The 20750-nt window shown below is 47.0% G+C and overlaps 1 protein-coding gene and 3 non-coding genes across 4 annotated transcripts in view; all 4 read left to right on the top strand.

Moving 5' to 3' along the window:
- PHACTR4 (phosphatase and actin regulator 4) overlaps nt 1–10838 on the top strand; it is a 42128-nt gene extending 31290 nt beyond the window's left edge. Inside the window, exons 6-13 of the mRNA XM_056846709.1 lie at nt 291–858; nt 2610–2827; nt 4068–4224; nt 5163–5218; nt 6373–6434; nt 6874–7011; nt 9017–9093; nt 10576–10838. Coding sequence (XP_056702687.1) covers nt 291–858; nt 2610–2827; nt 4068–4224; nt 5163–5218; nt 6373–6434; nt 6874–7011; nt 9017–9093; nt 10576–10591 — 1292 coding nt within the window. The 3' untranslated portion in view covers nt 10592–10838. The remainder of the gene's footprint in view (nt 1–290; nt 859–2609; nt 2828–4067; nt 4225–5162; nt 5219–6372; nt 6435–6873; nt 7012–9016; nt 9094–10575) is intronic.
- Nucleotides 10839–17871: 7033 nt separating this feature from the next.
- On the top strand, nt 17872–18078 carry LOC130475888 (small nucleolar RNA SNORA73 family). The gene has a single exon (XR_008933259.1). It is a non-coding gene; the product is annotated as a small nucleolar RNA SNORA73 family (small nucleolar RNA).
- Nucleotides 18079–19158: 1080 nt separating this feature from the next.
- LOC130475890 (small nucleolar RNA SNORA73 family) lies at nt 19159–19365 on the top strand. The gene has a single exon (XR_008933261.1). It is a non-coding gene; the product is annotated as a small nucleolar RNA SNORA73 family (small nucleolar RNA).
- A 1178-nt stretch (nt 19366–20543) lies between these two features.
- Nucleotides 20544–20750, top strand: LOC130475889 (small nucleolar RNA SNORA73 family). The gene has a single exon (XR_008933260.1). It is a non-coding gene; the product is annotated as a small nucleolar RNA SNORA73 family (small nucleolar RNA).

Here is a 20750-nt window from a genome sequence, read left to right as displayed (position 1 = left end):
TAATTTTGTTTAGGATTGCACTTAAACTATCCAGCAATTCTATAACATCAAAAGTTTGAATTCGAGCCTAGTACATATGAGCAGCCAGACCTCGCTGGTGTTCTTTAGTCTATTAGTCCATGTGCTTTTTGTGTTACTTCCTCATGAGCACCGAGCAAATTCTTTTCTCCTTGGTGAGCACGTAAGGCTTTTGCAAAACCTACCCCTGCATACCTTCCTGAACCCTGTCTACAGATAAGGATGTCTGCTGTACCCAAATATAATGACAATCGCCTCCTCTCTCTTTCCAGTTGAGTTGTCTCAAGCGATCAATAGTGGCTTGGCTTTGCAGAAACCTTCTCCACCTTTGCCTCCGAAAAGAGGCATCCCGCTGAACATGTCTTCGTCACCCGAAGCTGCTGACCCCAGGTCACCCAGCGGCAGAATCATGCCGCCATCCCATCGCCCTTCCTCGATACCAGGGCACATGATGCCGCCTCACCCGCCACCCTCTCCATCGCCCCCTCCACCTGCTCACTTTCCCCCCGAACCTCAGTACGTTCCACTGCCTGCTTCCACCCATGAGGCTGGCCTTCCACTTTCTCCAGAACTGCCGACGGAGGCCCACCAGGACGGGCTCTCGAGTTGGGGGGCGGCTGAGCAGGGCTTTGGAGAGCCTCGCGTGCCTTCTCGGCTGCCCCAGCTCCCTCTGCACATTCTTATCCAGCAGGCTCTGACGAGCCCCCTGCCAGCGACCCCGCCTGGGGAAGGGTCGCACAGGGCTCACTCGCTGCTCTTTGAAAACAGAGGCCTCTTTGAGGAAAATGGCACCCTCGGCAGGACACGGTCGCTCCCGGTTACCATTGAGATGCTGAAAGTGTGAGTTGTTTTGGGATTGCTCTTGGGGAAAATCTCTGCCTGGTCGATTTGGTCCCCCTTTCGATGCTCGGCTTCGCACGTTTCTTCTGGTGCTGCCCATGCTCAGAGAGCTACGGGGAGGAAGCCAGCTTTAAAATTTGGTGATCCTGACACCATTTGTAGAACAGCATATTGTAAAGTTGGTGTCGTGTGAGCACCAGAAGTCCAAACGTGGTGACACGCTACTCGTAGCTTAGGTTTTAAGATTGAATAAATGTAGGAGCAGGGTGCTTGCATGGGAAAGATGCCCCTTGGGCTGATTCGTGTGGCTCTGTCTTATATGACATGAAGAAGTGGGAGCAAGACGTTTGCTAGTCTATTTTCGCTTATTGCTCCGCTGTAGAAAACAGCTATCTGAACTCACCAAGTGCAGTTCTACAGCCTGTATAAAATCTGCTGATGAAGCCCCGTTTGCATATGTGTGTCTATTCTCCTTGCTTCTGCTCTTGCTGGTTGCTGTGGGGCAGGATGGGGCCAGAGCTGGAATCCTGCCTGCAGCAGCTGGACTTTCTCCTCCCACCCTTTTGGTGTCTGAGACCTTAACAGACCTGGAGCGTACAGCCTAAAAGGCTGAGCTCTCCAACTGTGGAATTCTGCCTCTGTCTTAGTACATTTTTATCCCACCCATCCTTCATAGAGGGACCGCTTACATAGAGGGACCTCCCTACCCTCCATTTTAGCCTCACAGCAACCCTATGAGGTAGGTTAGACTGAGAGAGCGAGAGGGATTGACCCAAGGCCACCCATGGCAGAGCACTGACTTGAACCCAAGTCTCTCCCAAGCCCTAGTCAAACCCTCTAACCGCTACACCACATTCTGTGTCCAGAGTGTGCTTGTGCATAGCCCTGCTGATGAGCTCCACTCCAAAAGGACCGAAACCAACCCCCCCCCACCTGATTGCAACAATTTGAGTGCGGTGAATAGGGGGAAAGTTAAGCCAGTGACAGCACCAACCATGAAATAATTGAATCCCTCTGTGTGGTTAGGGAGAATAGGTGGGTCTGCATTGAGTATGCCTAGAGAGCAACTGTAGGTAGCCCATGTCACTGCGCGTACTATTATCTGTCTAGTGGAGGGGATGGCAAAGAGGTGAGGTTCTGTGTTAATCTGTTGATCCCTGAAAAGAGAATTAAAAACAAAACCTTGCATGGTTGCTTTGACTTCATGGTCCTTCCATGTTCCCAATCACAGGAATTCTGTTTTTGAGCCCAGCAGGCCACACTATGGCTTGGCTTTCCATAGGTACTTGTGCAAATTTAGGATTTTTTTAAAAATCACTTCTCTTTACATTTTTATTTTATTCCCTTTATGGTCTACCCACAGAGATGCATAAAAGCAATGTAAAAGAATGGCATGCAAACTCTTAAAGTGTTTTAGTAACTGTTGCTGTTTCATTAGAAGCCAGCGTGGTGTAGTGGTTAAAAACGGTGGTTTGGAGTGGTGGAGTCTGATCTGGAGAACCGGGTTTGATTCCCCCACTCCTCCACATGAGCGGCAGAGGCTAATCTGGTGAACTGGATTTGTTTCCCCACTCCTACACACAAAGCCAGCTGGGTGACCTTGGGCTAGTCACAGCTCTCTCAGCCCCACCTACCTCACAGGGTGTCTGTTGTGGGGAGGGGAAGGGAAGGTGATTGTAAGCCGGTTTGATTCTCCCTTAAGTGGCAGAGAAAGTCAGCATATAAAAACCAACTCTTCTTCTTCTTCTTAGTCCGGACGATGATGAAGAGGCGGAGGACGTCCAAGAAGACACGTACCATTCCAATTCCCATGTTTACATTGGCGAGGACCCAATGGTCACGGTCATCCCCAGGCTAGTGCTGCAGACAGTGCAGGATGAAGAAGAGGGCCCCAGCGACTCGGACTCCGAGGGACCCGTTCTGTACAAAGAGGACGACCAGGAGGAAGACGACGATGAAAGCCATAACAGTAAGAGACTCCCACCTTAGGAATAAAATCCACAAGAACGTAGGAGGGATCTCTGCTGGATCAGACCCTAAGGCCCCTCTGGTCCAGCACCTCGTTTCTCACAGTGGCCTGCCGGTTGACCCTGAGAAAGCCCACCAGCCCGGCTGGAAAGCCGTAGCCCTTGCCTGGCTGTTTTGTGTGTGCTTTAGCCCAGTTTTGAGCCAGAAATCAGATCTGAAAGAAGCTCGCGGTAGGTAAAGCAATATGCAGTTGAATGCAGTCAGGCTCTTTTGAGGGGTCCTCAGTAAAGACTTGGTCCAGAAGGAGTGCCTTCTCCCCCTGCCCCCACTGATGTCGGGTAGGTTAATCTGAGTGTGTGACTGGCCCATAGTAACCCAGCAAGTTCCTCCAGCACAGTGGGCATTCTAACCTGGGTTGCTCAGATTTTGGATCTACTTCTAATGTGTTCCATTGGGTGCCTTGAGTTCTAGAGAAAGAACAAAAAGCTATCATGCTCCTCTTGATTTTAACCATACTGTTCAAAAGGTTATAAAGCCCATCTTCCATAAGCCCCTAACTCCATGAGCTAAATCTCCAAGTCTTCAATCTAAGTCTCCAAGTCTTCCATCTATCTTCAAAGAGAAGGTGTTCCAGCCCCTTACTGGTTTTGATTGACCCCCATGGCGCAGAGTGGTCAGCTGCAGTACTGCAGTCAAAAGCTCTGCTTACAGCCTGAGTTTGATCCCGACAGAAGTTGGTTTCAGGTAGCCTGCTCAAGGTCGACTCAGCCTTCCATCCTTCCGTGGTCGGTAAAATGAGTTCCCAGCTTGCTGGGGGTAAAGTGTAGATGACTGGGGAAGGCAATGGCAAACCACCCTGTAAACATAGTCTGTCTAGTAAACGTCAGGATGTGACGTCACCCCATGGGTCAGTAATGACCTGGTGCTTGCACAGGGGACTACCTTTACCTTTACAACCTTCTACAATATCCGTTCTGAGATGGGGTATCTAGAACTGTGCATGATAGGGGCTGCACAACCCTACTGAGATGACAAGTCACAGAGTTGGCAGGAATCAAAAGGGCATCCTAATTCAATGCCTGTTCTGCGTCGGAGACTTTGCCTTGGTGACAATTTCTTTCATTTAATGTCCTATACTTACAATGGTAACAAAGCCTAACAGAGTTGAAATAGATGTGGAGGGGCATCGCTCTTGACTTATTAGTAATGAATATTTTCTCTCTGTGTCTGTCTCTCTGCAGGTGCGCTAGCCAACAAGGTCAAAAGAAAAGATACCCTTGCCATGAAACTTGGCAACATGGCCCCACGGCAGGAGTTACCAGGAGGGAACACTTTTCCTCGGAAGAGCAAGGAGGAGTGGAATGAAATCCGACAGCAAATTGGGACAACATTGATCAGGTAGGCAGAGTGGAAGAAAGTGTGACCGGGGGTGGGTGGGCTGTAGTATGCATTTGGGAGCCAGGGAATGGTTTCAGGGGAAACACTGGTACTTTTTCTGAAGGATGTCACTGCACTTAGCTCAGGTATTGTACTGATGTCACTGCACAGCCTTCTGTGGTTGTCTTCGGGTCCTTGTTAATCCAGGGGGTTGATTTTTTAAAAATGTTAATTACAAGAAATCAAATAAAAGCAAGGGTCTAAAACTCAAATTACTTTGCTGATGTTGCAGCATTAAGCATAAATTCATGGACTTCTTTCAGGAGGAAATCCATGCAGTTTGGAGGCCAAAGCAGGCATATGGCATACCTGCCCTGCAAGTATTAGAAGCACTGGCTCAGTCATTTGAACATGCATTTTAACTCATCAAGGGCCCCATGGCACAGAGTGGTAAGCTGCAGTACTGCAGTCCAAGCTCTGCTTAACACCTGAGTTCGATTTGTGCTCAAGCATTTCACCCAGTCAATACAGAAACTACTTGCAAGGAATGCCCCAGTCTACATCAAGTGGCAAGTCTGGGGCATTTGCGGGGGCTCCCCCCCCCCAGTGTACAAAGAAGGCTGTTGCCCACCTCCTCCTGCTGAAATTTGCTTGAAGATCACCACTCTCCAGTTTGCTTTATTGAACAGTATGCTGGATGCTTGCTCACAAATGAATTCTTTTGGAAGAACTCGCACCTGCAGTTTCCCCAGTGTGTGTGTATGTGGTGGTGGTGGTGGGGAGATCTATTTGTAAGCTTGTAAGGGGTGTCGAACCTGTCTTTGTGACTATCTTTTGAGTGTGAGTGATCTGAAAAGCTGCAGTTTACCAGTGGCCACCACCAGGGAATTTGCCAAGTTACTGATCTTTCTTTCTGTTTGCCCTAAAATGTTGCATTTGTGATTCTTTTCTTAAATTAGGCGGTTAAGTCAGAGACCAACACCCGAAGAGTTGGAGCAAAGGAACATCCTTCAGCGTAAGTGAGAGCTGATTTGCTAACTGCTCTTGCATCATCTTATATGTAGCGCTTAAGACTAGCTCGGTCTCATCAGATCTTGGAAGCTAAGCAGGACCAGCCCTGATTAGTACTTGGATAGGAGACCACCAAGGAAGTGCAGGGTTGCGACGCAGAGGCAGGCCATGGCAAACCCACCTCTGTTCGTCTCTTGCCTAGAAAACCTTGCCGGGGCCACCAAAAGCCAGCTGTGACTTGATGGCGCTCACTGCCACCTAACTGCAAGGCGTCTTTGGCTGCTGTCCCACAAACACAGAGCAGAAATGCCACTTGCTACACCTGCCACGCAGCATTCTTCCTACCCTGCCTCTTGCTTGCGTTGGAGAGTTTCATTGAGTTCCCAGCAAGCTGAAGGGCTGTCATAGGTGACTTAGATTGGAACTAATGAGTAATGTTTCACATGAGAGCAGAAGCATTTTCGGTGGTGGTGGGAGATGTGTAGAAATTCTCTCTCTTTTTTTTTAAAGGATCCAATCTTTTTAAATGGAGATGCTGGGGATTGAACCTGGGACCGTCTGCATGCCAAGCAGATGCTCTACCACTGAGCCACAGCCCCTCTCCATCTTATTTGGATTTTTTAGCAACTGTGCCACATTGGGATCTGGAGAACTGGGTTTGATTCCCCACTCCTCCACATGAGTGGCTAATCTGGTGAACTGGATTTGTTTCCCCACTCCTACACACGAAGCCAGCTGGGTGACCTTTGGCTAGTCACAGCTCTGTTAGAGCTCTCTCAGTCCCACCTACCTCACAGGGTGTCTGTTGTGGGGAGGAGAAGGGAAGGTGATTGTAAGCCGGTTTGATTCTGCCTTTCTGTGGTAGAGAAAGTCGGCATATAAAAACCAACTCTTCTTCTTATAAATCATATGTAATCATATGTAGGGGTTCCCTGAGACATGAATATTATTTCATGGGTTCCGCAAGGTAAAAAGGTTGAGAAACACTGATCTATACACACATAGAGGACAGTTGCCCCTGGCTTCTCTCATCTGGTTTTGTTAAACAACTAGAGGCCTCCCCCCCAATGTTTGTCTGTGTTATTAATTCACACTCAACTTGTGTTTCTGAGACAAAAGACTTGTTCAAAAGTTTCATCAGAATGTTCTTCCTGACAGAAAAAAATGAGGCTGACCGGCAGGCGGAAAAGCGGGAAATCAAACGGAGGCTCACCAGGAAGGTATTGGAACTGCACGCTTTTATTAATATTTGCTGAAGTGGCTCTGTGGGAGCTGGATAATTGAGGCATGCTACATGTGGATGGGAACTCATAAGATTTGTTCTGGAGTTCAATCCAGACATCTGGCAGCATTGACTTTGGCATGTGGTGTAGCACTGAGCAGCAGGGGGCTGGAGAATGCTGTGCTTGAAAAAGGAACTTAAGAAAAACCAACTTCATTTCGCAGGCTTCTCTCTCATTGTAAAGTGGTGGTGAGGTCTATATGTAGGGTGTTCTTTTTCACCCTAGCTGCCTGGTCTATCCGTCTCCAATTACTGGGCAAACAGAATAATCAAACAGAGCAATGCAATATCTCTCATAGTAGTTGTGATCACAAAAAAAGGAGGGCGGGGTTACTGAAGGGACACAAGAAACATCTCTTCTTTGTGCTTATTTTTAGCTTAGCCAAAGGCCCACAGTGGCTGAGCTGCAGGCAAGGAAGATCCTGAGGTTCAATGAGTACGTTGAAGTAACAGATGCTCAGGACTACGACAGGCGAGCTGACAAGCCCTGGACAAAATTAACACCTGCTGACAAGGTATGGGGTGAAACAGGGAAACACGCTTTGAACAGTGCGTTCTTTAAACTTGGGGCATTGCCTGTAGGCATGGAAGTCCAGTGGCCTGACCTGGATGGGCCAGGCTAGCCAGATCTTGGAAGCTAAGCAGGGTCAGCCCTTGGTTAGTACTTGGATGGAAGACCAGCAAGGAAGTTTAGTTTGCTATGCAGAGGCAGGCAATGGCAAAACCACCTCTGAAAGCCCTACAGAATCGCCATAAGTCAGCTGCGACTTGACAGCACTTTGTACCACCACGGAAGCGCAAAGAGCAACATCCTCCCTGACCCTTCCCTTTCCTCCATTTCTCATGGCTCCTGCAGTGCCATCTTATCCACTCACCCCTGCGTCATCAACACCTCCTGTGCAAGACCAAACAGGTGCAAGTGAATGAAGCAAGCAGTGCAGGAATTATGAATGAAGGATAATGGTGGGGGTGTGTGTGCACAAGCTGGGGGCCCGCTTGACCAAAGTTTCACCTTGCCTGTGGGCGAGGCCTGGTTTTGCCACATTTGAGGGGCCACCCATTAGATAAAGTGGCCTGTATCCTACCACTCCACTCAGCAAAGTGCGAAGCCTTCCTCCAATTTAAGTGACTTGTTTACTAGAGGAACACATGAAGCTGCCTTCTGTTGAGTCAGACCCTTGGTCTATCAAGGTCAGTCAGGCTACCGTGGCAGCAGCTCTCCAGGTCTTTTACATCACCCGCTACTTGTCCTTTTAACTGGAGATGCTGGGGCTTGAACCTGGAGCCTTCTGCTTGCCAAGCAGGTGCTCTACCAGTGAGCTACATCCTCTCTCCTAAATTACTGAGCACACAAGGCTGCCTTGTACCAAGTCATTGGGCTGTCAAGGTCCATATTGTCTACTCTGACTGGCATCTGCTCTCCAGGGTCTCAGGTCGAGGTCTTTCACATTGCCTACAACCTGATCCTTTTTAACTGGAGATGCTAGGAATTAAGCCAGGAACTTATTACATGCCAAGCAGAGGCTCTCCCACTGACCTGTGCTCACACTCCCGAGCACTAAGGAAGAGCCACTGAAGTGGGAGGATGTCTCCCTAGGCTGGACAAAGGCTTTGGACTTTGCTGAGAGATAGGATACTGACCAGTGACAGGTTGTGAGGAATGGCTGGTGGGGAGGGGCAATTTATAGATCCCGTCTTACTGCTTCAGAATTCTCGAAGTAATCAGGGACTTGAACAGGTTGATTCTCCCACCCCACGTCCTGTTATATTGACATTCAGACCCTCCTGGGTCATGCTCAGTCCACACCAATCTGGCTTTTTAGGGTTTTTAATTCCCCCCCTTTTATATGATTTACAGTCTCGTATTTTTCTGCATGCCTGTGGAGTCTGCCGTGTGGAGACCCTTTTCCATGTTTGCGGATGACGTGATTCGGTGGCTCTTATCGTCTGCACGGGGGCCGGCCTGTTTATATTATTAGGGGTTGTTCAAGCCGCTGATTGCTTAAGGAATAAACACACATACATATACAGTCACCTTGAGCAGAGTTGCACCCTTCTAAGCCAGTGGACATCAACAGACTTTGAAGGGCTGAAGTTGGCACTTACTGATATAAAAAAAATTACAAAACGTAATTGTGATAAGCAAAATATGCACATGGATGTGAGAAAGTAAACAAAAATAATGTGCACTATAAGTAAGGGAGCTTGCCAGCAGCTTTCCTCACCCCCTGCACAGGGGCCTTTCTGGGCTCCAGACCAGATTCTTTCCTTTCATGTTCTGATTCTGGCTGCTGATCAGAGAGTGCCTGGAGAGGAAATGTAGCACAATGGCCAAGGGAAGGGCTGTTCTCGTCTTGAATAAGATGGCACTCGGACAGAAAAAATCTGGCCAGAGCATCTCATTCCAACAGAGTTTTGATAGCAACCAATGAAAGAAGTAGCAGGAGTGGGACTGGAGCAACCTAGCGATAATCCACATTTTTTACTATACTTCTTCCTTCCTCCCCCCTCCCCATGCAGGCTGCCATCCGGAAGGAGCTGAATGAATTCAAAAGCTCTGAAATGGAAGTCCATGAAGACAGCAAGCAATTCACTCGGTGTGTAACTGGCAAGGCCCATTAACTTCTTTGGTTGCGTTCCCACAGTGTCTCATGGTGCCCCCCCCCCCCCCGGGGTTCTCCTTGACACAGTCAGCTTTTCAGTGCAGGGCGGCTGTGTAGGGATGGAGAAACAAGCCCGACTGTGTGGATTTCTAGCCTGTGGCAAGAGCTCACCATATGCCTCTGTCACCCAGGGGCTGTGGCTCAGTGGTAGAGCATCTGCTTGGCATGCAGAAGGTCCCAGGTTCAATCCCCAGCATCTCCAGTTAAAGGGACTAGGCAAGTACGTGATGTGAAAGACCTCCGCCTGAGACCCTGGAGAGCCACTGCTGGTCTGAGTAGACAATACTGACTTCGATGGACTTAGAGTCTGATTCAGTATAAGGCAGCTTCATGTGTGTTCATGTGTGAAGGTTCACTTTCTGAAACGGCTCGGATAACCCACGTTGAAGAGTGCCATATTAAAAAAGAAGGGAAGGTGGTCCTCCAAAAAATGGGGGGAAAGCTAAGGCAAGGCCAGGACCCTCTGGATATGCGAGAGGCAGGTATGTAAAATAATGATCCCCTGGAATATAGTAATCTCAGATAGAAAACTGTAGTGCAGTATGAACCAGATACTCATGTATAAAACTACCAAACTACTGGTTAGCCTGATCTCATCAGACCTAGGAAGCTAAGCAGGGTTGGCCACCAAGGAAGTCCAAGATTACTATGCAGAGGCAGGCAATGGCAAACCACCTCTGCTTATCTCTTGCCTTGAAAGCCCTACAGGGTCACCATAACTCAGTTGCAACTTGACAGCAGTTTACACACACAGTCGGTGACATCTAAAACCAAGAATACAATCCACACAGTACCTTTCATTAGGACCAGCTATGAGACACGTAACAGCGTGCAAGCTTTTGAGTTCTCCAGAACTCTTCATAAAACTGGATGTTACAAAAAAAAATTAAGTACTAGAAGGGCTTGGAGGAAAAATGCCCTCATGATATTGAGTCCTGTTCAAGCTAGCAGTGAGTGTTAAGTGATGGGCAGATTCAAATGATGCTTTGTGTCAGGTCTTTCTCCAAGCAAGAGGCACTAAATTAGTTTTTCTGCCTAGGAAAAATAAAAGTCCAACAAATGTCTAAAACCAGGCAAAAACCCACAAGTCCTGTTCAGGCAGAAAGGATAGAAAACTCTGGAGATAAATTTAAGGTGTTACATGAGGTGTAAAGTCAACTGAGGCCAAGTTGGGTAGTAGGTGATGTGAAAGACCTCTGCCTGAGACCCTGGAGAGCTACTGCCAGTCTGAGTAGACAATACTTGCCTTAGCAAATCAGTTGTCCGACTTTGTATAAGGCAGCTTTATGGGTTCCTCTGTTATAACTCTTCATAAAACTTTCCTTCAATGTAATCAGCCATGTTGGCTGCTTCTCTGCTTTGTGCGTTGACGGTACTTCCAAATACTAACTGTGGTTTTCTTCACCTCTGTTGCAGGTATCATCGGCCATGAACGTGTTTCTTTTTTCTTTCTTTTTTTAAAGCAATACCATCAGAAGAGGAAAGGATTGCAGTGCTTGCTGTGTTAACCCAGTGAGGAGGAACCTTGAGGTTCGCCCAAGATTTGCCTTCATAACATATCCAGGAAGTGACTTTCTGCAGGGAACAGAAAGGGGTGTAGGGTTAGAACCTTTTTCAAAAGTAGCATTACATTGGAAGGAATTTGTCTCAAGTGCCATCGGATCACAATGGGAATTAAAAAAAAATCAACTATGAAACACTATACCTCACACAATCAGCAATACTGCTTGTAGCCAGGGATTGGCTCTCCTGCCCTGATTTGTCATGCATGGCTCCATCATACAAATGGGTAATGCGCCCCACAGTTCCCGTTCTGCGATCTCTGGCCACGTTGTCTACTGTAAATATGCTCTGTGAATTGTTTTAATATCGCTCTGTCAAGGAAGAAAGAAGACTGGAGCTCTTAACCCGAGATCTGGAGCTAGCAAATTCGGAGTGTGTGCATGTGTGTGTCTGTGCGTTCACTGTGTACAAATGAAGCTCAAAAACCAGTACCATCCTGGCAGGAAACTGACACATTACTGTTTTATGTCCATTTGGCGTACTTAATATTCAGAATCACTACTGACCAACTTTTCTGTTGTCCTATGGCGGAATTGTACAGTTTTTAAACGGCACGTGCAGAGTCTTGTAAAAACTTTTAGTTTTTTTAGTTTCAATGTACAGTAAAAACAAACTTGCTGTAAAGTAAGAAACCTCGCTAAAAAACACAAAACTTCTACCTGTTTAACAGGAACTGCAAAGCCTGAAATGAGTTGCCTTGGGGAAGCAGTGGCATGGAATATACTGTATTTTTTTTAAAAAAGTCATAGCTTCCTTTTTTTTCTTTTAAAAAATGGTTTTTCAAAGCCAGAGCAAAAACTTGCCTTTTTTAAGTCCTGTAGCAAAACTATATTTGAAGGTTCTAAAAAATTTTTTATCAGAAAAGGGCTTAAATCTGACTTTTTTAAAATGGCGAGAAGCAAATGGGGCACCCGTCATTTAAAAAACAACAACAGTTTTTATGCAATGGTTGAGAATGGCGTCCTGAGGCATTGGTGGGATGGATGGGAGGGGGGAAGGTGACGAATATGGAGCTTGGGGGGTGCTTTAATATAAGTGGTTCTGTTTTGATTACTGGTTCCCGGCTGCGTTTCCGCTTCCCCGTTCTCACTTCCATTATCAGCGGTCACTGGTGTAGATGCAAGTCCGCATTGACTGCTAGCTGGTCTCGCGCAGCTGAAGACGTCCCATGTGACCCTGTGCCCGCTGACCTTAAGAAAAGAGGCCTTGATACGCTTATGCTACCATTTCTTCCCTAATTGCCAAACATCCAGGGAGCAGGGTGATCCAAGGCAAGAGAAGAGACAGGCCTCTTTGAATCTTTCAGTAGCTACATCACAGATGGGATTTTGTGATGTGTGGCTCTCCCCCGCCCCATTGATGAGAAAGGCTGCCACCGAATGAAATTCTCTCTGCTATGCAATTCTCTCTTCTCATATTTAAAGATTCCTGTGCCCCAGCCTCCTCATTGGAGCCGGTCACCTTACTGGTGAGCCAGGAGACCAAGACATGGAAATTCAAGCGCGGTCTTCGTGCCTCTAACTCTTCCCCCCTCCACTTCAGCTCTGAACCATTTTTTGTTTTCTCCCCACCCCAGTCCTGAGCAGCAAATCACTGTGAGAATGTTTCCCATGGGGTGGAAGAGTGGGGTTTGCCTTGTCCCTCTATAATAATCCTTAAGAACAAGGTGTGGAGAGAGAGAGAGACTCTCGTGTGTAGAAAACACTTGGGTGCTGGTGCACTCTAAATCAACTGCTTTCATGATGTATAAAATATCTCTGTAGAGGAAATCATTGTGTTGTATATCTGTCTTCCTATCAACAAAATTTTATGAAATAAAATTATTTTAGGATTTTTTTTTAAGAACAAAGTTTGCTTTTTTTTGTTACCTTTCCAGCTAGTTTACCTAGATTTGTGCCGAATTCAACTTTCTGGATTTGAGAAGGACGGTGGCTCAGATGTATTAGAGCATAGGCTTTGGATGTGAAAAGGTTCAGGATCAGCCCCTGAAATCTCCAAGTTAAAAGACTGGGGGTGCTAAGAAAGGATACTTCTCTTCTGGAGAAGAGGAAAACTGCTGCCAGACAGTGTGACCAGCACTTAGCTTGGCAGACCAAGGGTCTTTGAGTCAGTGTAAGCTGGCATCAAATATTGAGAGGCAGAAAGAGCCTTGCTCTTACTGGCACAAGGCAATTCTCTTTCCGCACCCATCCAAATGCAACAGCGGAAAGTTAGACACTGTCCTTCAGTGTTATTACTCTGAAGATGCCTGCCACAGTTGCTGGCGAAACGTCAGGAAAGAAAATTCCAAGACCACGGTTACACAGCCCGGATAACCTACAAGAACCAATGAACTCTGACCGTGAAAGCCTTCGACAATATTTAGAAAAGCATTATTATGCTTTCTAGTGGAAAAATTGGGAAATACCTAGAAAAAAAGCCAGGTCCTCACCTGGATAGCCTAGGCTGGCCAGATCTTGGAAGCTTAACCAGGGGAGACTTAAGTCTGAATTCCTGTGGAGCCTTCAGGTTCATTGGGGCAGTATATTTCTGCCTAACTAATCTCTTAGGGCTGTTGTGAGGATAAAATGAATGGGGGAAACATGTACAGTATCCTGAGCCCCTTGGAAGGGATAAAACTAATAGATGTCTAATCTTGGAAGAAATGGTTTGTTCTGCTACTTACAGTGAAGCCAAACTCTGGGCTATCTCCTTACAAGTTTTTCCACTCAGTCTTGCTTGGTTCCTTTATTGTAACCCTAGTCTTAAGTGGCTTCTGACAACGGGGTTTGCAGCACGGTCTCTGCTATCTGCCTTTGGGGTGGTCAAAATCCTCCCTCTGTCACCAGCAGAAAAGCCTATAAGGCAAGATACATTAAACTTGTGCCTGTTTACAGGAGAAAGGCATCCCCTGATGAGAATCCACAAGACCTCTGCGCCTTAAATGTTTTATCTGTGTCAGGGTGCAGCACGTATGTTCACGTCTGCAGAACCTGGCTGCACCCTTTTGATATTAGTAAGTATAGGAAAAGTTGGAACTGGTGAATATGAGAAGTTTCCTTTGCCTGTCTCCTGAATCCTGTTACGTGGCTAGGGTTGCCAGGTCCCTTTGCCACTGGCGGGAGGTTTTTGGGGTGGAGCCTGAGGAGGGCGGGGTTTGAGGAGGGGAGGGACTTCAGTGCCTTAGAGTCCCATTACCAAAGTGGCCATTTCCTCCAAGTGAACTGATCTCTATTGGCTGGAGATCGGCAACCCTATACGTGGCCTCTACAGTTGCATGAGTTTTAATAGAAGAGCTCAAAGCCTCATGCACGTTACAAATCAGGCCAATCTAGCCCGTGGCTTCATGACCGACTGAACTTGTTTGTGGTTAGCAGTCAATCTAGAAGGGTAAGAATCATTGCGGTCCTTGCAAAAGTAAATGAAACACAGGGGGTTACCGCACTTGTATTCCCAGCGATGTATTAAGAGTTTGAAAACGTTATAAAAAATACTGTTTGCACTTTGGCTCCTTTAGCTGTGAAGACGTCTTCCAACCATTTATAAGCCGTAGTATCCAAAAACCCTTTTAAAGCGATGTTTTTTATAACATTTTCAAACTCTTAATACATTGCCGGGAATACAAAGTGCGGTAACCCCCACGATAACTTTAAATGCTGCGGCGCATTGAAGGTATTTCAAACTTCTCAGCCCTGCTCCAGTGTACCTATTCACTCACTACCGAGATGCCCCTCGAATTCTCCGATGTTCTTCGTGGTTTACGTGCAGAGGTAACGGAATACCGAGGAGGTTGAATTGACAGCACTGCACTGCTTCAAACTTGCAGCTGGGGTGGGGGGACTAGCACTACATGCGAAAGGCGAGGCTACTGCCTTTCCCCTTGATTTTCCCCTTGTGTATTTTGTAGGGACCTTTTACCCGGGAGAGTATTAAAGACGAACTGTCCCCACCTCCTTAACTCACACCAGCTCCTGGAGTCCTGTCCCAGCAGCCCAGGAAAAGGCTCATTTAGTGAGCAAAAAAGGTAAAGCACCGGGGCATTCCTGACCCACGGGGTGACGTCACATCCCGACGTTGACTAGGCCGACTTTGTTTTTACGGGGTGGTTTGCCAGGGCCTTCCCCAGTCATCTTCCCTTTACCCCCAGCAAACTGGGTACTCATTGTGAGTACTCATAGTGAGCAAAAGAGGGGGGATTAATTGCAAGCAATGCAAATAGGAGAAAATGGAGGTGGATTAATTACAAGCAACTGCAACTGATAAGCCCCTACCAATGTACTTGTTCTAGCCGGTAGCTAGATAACTGTGCGAACAGTATTTTTTAATAACGTTTTCAAACTCTTAACACATCGCTGGGAATACAAGCGCGGTAACCCCCACCAATAGGCATACTACGACGACGACTCCTCCACGCCCCCTGCCATGTGAACGCTTCCGCGCATGCGCCTCGGTAATCCAATCGCGTGCTTTTTCCCGTCGCCCCTTGCGCTCTATAAATACTCGCGTCTCGGGTTGGTCGGTCTTTTCCAGGCGCGTGGCAGGCAGAGGTAAGGAGGTCGCTGCGGTGGTTGGGGAAGCGGGAAAGGGGTGGCTGCGGCCTCCGTTCCTGCCTAAAGCAGTGGTTGGAGGAGGGAAGGGTGCGGCTGTTTTTAAATGTAGACGTTGGCGTCAAGTTCCGAATCTGTGCGTTCGGTACGGCGGCTCGGGAGGGCCAGTCTTACCGCGTGCGTGCGGTGCTTGCGGGTTTTTTTTTACCGCGTTTGAGTCTTTCCCACCCTTTGTGAATCTGTAGGCCCTCCGCTAAGAAAAACGGGACAGCTTCTCCCGTTCAGCGCTTTGTTTTCTTTCTCCCTCCTTCGTTTTTATTCTCCCTATCTGCAGAACAATCCTCTGTTATGGGTAGAGTTGAGATGGGTAGGGGTCTGGAGATCTCCTGCAATTACAGCTGATCTCCACACTACGGTGACCAGGTCCTTTGGATAAACTGGTTGCTTTTGAGGATGGGTTCTATGGCATATTGTAACCTGCGGAGGTCCCTCCCTTCCCCCAACAGCACCTTCCCCAACCTCCCAAGGATTCTCCCAACTCAAGAGTTGGAAACCTTAGAAGCAGGTGATGCTCAGAGAAGGTGACTAGCCCGAGTTCACCCAGTAAGCTTCATGGCACGGTAGCCAGGTAGCTGCTTTTTCTTTGAGGCTAATTGTGGCTTTTTAAATACTTTTGCTTAACAATCACTGAGGTGTACTGGTCAGTGTATTAGACTTGTTCAAATCCCCTTTTCAACTACAAAGTTCATGGGTTACTTAATCTATTTCACAGGATGGTGGTTAGGGCAAAATGATCCCATGAAGAACATTGTGTCCTAAATTTATTTGGGGGTAGGATGCTTAAGACTCTTAAGTGGGATTTAGATGTGATAAAGAAAAAATAAGAAACGAGTGTTCAAGATATGTACTTGTTTTCATTCCTTTGTTACATTCCTTCTCTAACCCCCACCCCAAAAATCCATGTTAGGTAGGGTGCAATGTAAAATCCTATTTTCCTGACCGCAACAGAGATGAGGTTATAAACTGGATGCTGCACAGTATCGTGCTTACGGAAGTAACTTTTAAAGTCTTGTATGAAGTAAATAAGCCAGGACTACTCTGGAGTTTGTTTATTACGGTCCTTTGACCAAGCATAAAATATTTACAGGAACATTGTCCTACCTAGAGCTGCAGTATAAAACTACATTTTAATTAAAACACTATACATAATGTTACCCTTGTTAAAACAACTGGTCAACAATGCAGCTTAAGCAATCACTCCATTCTACAACTTTCCATTCCTGTTTACATTTAGGTTTCCTATGATTAACTACTATTCTACAAAACTTGGCCACTAACTTTGTTACCTGAGAAAATTCATCCTTAAGAAGGATGTCAACTCTTAACAGCTTCAGGATAACCAGTACTCTTTCTTAAAAGAGGGCCAAGAATCTTCTCCCTGTCCTCCTTATAGTAGCTACACCTAAGGAGGACATGTTCTGATGTTTCTGGTTCCTCACTGTTGCAGGGGCAAAGCCTTTGTGAGGGGAATATTTTTGGGAATTTCTTTCTAGTACTGCGGAGGGCATAGCCGAGCATCGAGCTAGCGTAAATGCCCTCCTAGTTGTATTGCCTTCTAATGTTGAAAGGTATATCACTGGGCAAGGGAGGTAGGACTACAAGTCAAGCCGTGTCCAGATTTGAGCTAAATGAACTTTGCATCATGTCTGTAACACATACTTCAAAAAAATTGGTAGCTTGTTAAGGAGTTCCATGTAGTTCCTGGCAAACCTTTGGATAGGGAAAAAGACTCAAACTACGAGGCAGTTGGCGTATCTTATTTTAAGAGAGACTTGGGAATGCTACACTGTAGAATGCTTCTGTTCTAGCATGGGAAAGGTCTTTGTTGCCGTGTGAACTAGAGAGCCACACTGCTGTAGCATGTGACACATGAAGCTGACTTATAATGATTAGATCATTGGTCTATCAAGGTCAGCCTTGTCTACTCAGATTGTCAACAATGCTCTAGGGTCTTAAGGGGCCTTTCACATCACCTACTACCTGCTAATTTTAACTGGCGATGCCAGGAATTGAACCTGGGGCCTTTGGGTACCATGCAGAAGCTCTTCCACTGAGCCACAGCCCCTCCTCAACATTGCCCTGGCTCTTGGTTTAAGGAGGGCATCCTTCATCATCCTCACTTCGTGACTTAAGTTGGGTTGAGCGTGAGTGACTGGGGTATTCACATGGGAGAGTGGGGGCTTGAACCCCGGTTTCCCTGGTCTTCATCCAGCACTAACCGCTGTCCCACATTTGGACCCCATTGGACTCTATTGGCTTTGTCATAGTTTATATGAAGTTTGGCCTTCAGGCTTAGAGCTAGTGGATGTTATACATTTATACTTCATGCAGTTGTGTTATATTAACATTCTATTTCTTTTCTTGCAGTCAGAGAGCCTTGAAAAGTCTCATTGGAAAGGTCAGCCGCCCCACAGATAAGCATGTCTCCCAGTTTCGAAATTCAAGGTATTCATAAAAACGATGTTCGTGTTTTGGTCTGTATTTTCTGTATGGGTTTCATTAACAACCTGCCAAAATGCCCTTCACCTTTGGAGGGGAGGAAACCCCCGCAAAATTATTCCATCCAACAGGGACATCTGGGGAGGTCGCTCTCCCACAGCTCTGTCCGTGTGGCGTATGGGAGCGTAGGCCTTCGGGCTCCGTGACGTAGAGTCCCGTTCCACGCTGTTGGAGAGCAAGCCGGGCCCTCTGGTCTGCAGCCTGCATATTCCTACTGCTTCTCTGAGTCTTCGGACGGTGACTGAGGAGATAAACCATGCAGGAAACATTCCTTTATTACAGTTCATTGTGTGCTTTGTGTTACTGCTGTTCTAGAAAGCTGTGTGAATCCCATCTTGTGTCTGTCTGTTGTTTTTCCCAGTATCCATGCTGATGGAGTCATCCTTCACCCCTGAAGCACCTGTTCATTTCATTCTGGAGGCACAAGGTATTTGTGACAGTTCTTCCTTTTCCTCATGGGCCCTTGCAGTTTAGGTTCTCTCTTGTCAAGAACCATGTGCTCAGTTTAATGTGGTCATCTTCAATGTGGTGCCCACCAGGGTGATTTTGTTCTGCTCCAGAGATCCATTCCTAGTCTCTCTCTCCTCCCACCCCCCGAATAGGAAGTGCGTCAGAAGAGGTCAGGAGTCATTGCAGGAAGCCCCTGTTTAGAACCAGTCACCTTAGGCTGGGGAGGGGCTGAGCCTCTGCTTGGCATGCAGAAGGTTCAGTCCCTGGCATCTCCAGTTAAAGGGACCAAGCAAGTAGGTTATGTGAAAGATCTCTGCCTGAGACCCTGGAGAGCTGCTGCCAGTCTGAGTAGACAATACTGACTTTGATGGACACGGGTCCGATTCAGTATAAGGCAGCTTCATGTGTTCATGTGTAAACTCAACTTTTTTTGTGGAGGCTAACAATGTGTTGGCCCTTCATCCCTCATAATAGCCATTCTTCAGCTGGTCCCAGTCTCTGTGGCAGCCATTTGTTGGTCTCGCCTGTTACCCTTTTTAAAAATTGCAAAAAAGTCCACAGTCTCAACAAGATTAGGGAGCCTTGATATAAGTAGTTTTAATTATCTTTATATTGATGATGTTAGCTGCCCTGAGTGGTGGGGGGGTATAGATACAATTTCTATTCTTAAGACTCGCCGCCACGAAACATGTTACAATACAGATGGGTGCTACATTACTGCACCCTAATTAAACAGCTTGTAAGGACTGTATGAAGTAAGCCATGGCCCTCAGTCTGCAAGATCTGAGCAAGGCTGTTAACAATAGGACATTTTGGACATTCATAGGGTTGCCAGAAGCGACTTGGTGGTACTTAATACACACACACACACGGGGATACAAGCCCAACAACATGTTTCCATCCAACAGGGACATCTGGGGAGGTCGCTCTCCCACAGCTCTGTCCGTGTGGCGTATGGGAGCGTAGGCCTTCGGGCTCCGTGACGTAGAGTCCCGTTCCACGCTGTTGGAGAGCAAGTCGGGCCCTCGGGTCTGCAGCCTGCATATTCCTACTGCTTCTCTGAGTCTTCGGATGGTGACTGAGGAGATAAACCATGCAGGAGACACTGGTCAGTCAAGTTTTGTGTACACTTACTATGTTTACAATCAAGCAATTTTAATGTGGGAGCTCTTGTCTGCTTTCAAGTGCCCCACCCTGGCATTCTTAACCCCTTTTCAAGTAAATGCCTTAAGAACTGAGGAACCTGACTCCCAAATGTAATTTTTCCTTTCTGTTTGTTGCAGTGGGTGCTGTGCTCTTGCTGTATCCTACCAACTCCAAATACTGCTCTGATTCCGGAGCCTGAACAGTCACTGAATTTGGTATCGTATGGTATCTGTGTTCTGGCTTCCTTCTTTTGATGCTAGTGCCAAACCATTTCAACCTCTGAAAGTGGGATTTCTGTGCAAATGTAAGTGTAGCAGAAAACAATGTGTTGAAAACACAATACAGGGCAATAAAAAAAAATCTCAGCATTTTCCACAGGCATTTCCCTTATAAGGGGAAAGAGAAATGTAAAGGTTTCGTTTTGTTGTAATACCCCAACTTTGCCAGAGCGTTCAAGATCCATAAGGGTAAAGTCCTTATTGTACACGAAAGGGGGGCTGTACTTAAATTACGTGGACAGATTATGGAGCCAAATAGCTTGTAGTGCTGCCAAGTTGCAACTGACTTAAGCAACCACTCGTGGAGTTTTCGGAGCAAGAGATGAACAGAGGTGGCTTGCCATTGCCTGCCTCTGCATAGCAACCCTGGTACATTTTCATCATTTCTTAAAATAGAGGTACCTACCTTCCTTTTGGCTCAAGGCTTGTGGGTAATAATTATAACACTGCTTATTAAAACCGGATAAAATAATACCCCCCCTCCTAAAAGATGCCTGCTGTTCGTACCCTGGCAAAAGCCCTGGCAGAGTTGCAGTGCCTCCAGCAAGGGGGGCTCCACTCACCTCTTCAGGGGCCCCATTCCACAGAGAGGGGCTGTAATGGAAAAAGCCCAGGCAAAGCTCAGTATCAGGTCTGCCCACCCTAAGTAGGGGAGCAGGTGGCAGCCTGAAGACCTTAGCTGTTGAATGGGAGGAGACCGTCCTTACATCTGTTTGATGAGGGGGGAAATGAATATACTTCTGGCCCCTGGGCATTGCCAGAACAAAATGACTGGAAATAGTAGCCTGAAGGGGTTGCTTGTCCCTGGTCCAGATGTTAGCATTTAATGCAACAGCAGCAGCCTTGCAATGCAGTGTATTATCCAACAGGGACATCTGGGGAGGTCGCTCTCCCACAGCTCTGTCCGTGTGGCATGTGGGAGCGTAGGCCTTCGGGCTCCGTGATGTAGAGTCCCGTTCCACGCTGTTGGAGAGCAAGCCGGGCCCTCGGGTCTGCAGCCTGCATATTCCTACTGCTTCTCTGAGTCTTCGGACGGTGACTGAGGAGATAAACCATGCAGGAGACATTG

Source organism: Euleptes europaea, chromosome 3 (assembly GCF_029931775.1).
Source record: "Euleptes europaea isolate rEulEur1 chromosome 3, rEulEur1.hap1, whole genome shotgun sequence".
Classification (NCBI taxonomy): Eukaryota; Metazoa; Chordata; class Lepidosauria; order Squamata; family Sphaerodactylidae; genus Euleptes; species Euleptes europaea.
This window is presented reverse-complemented; position numbering and strand designations above follow the sequence as displayed.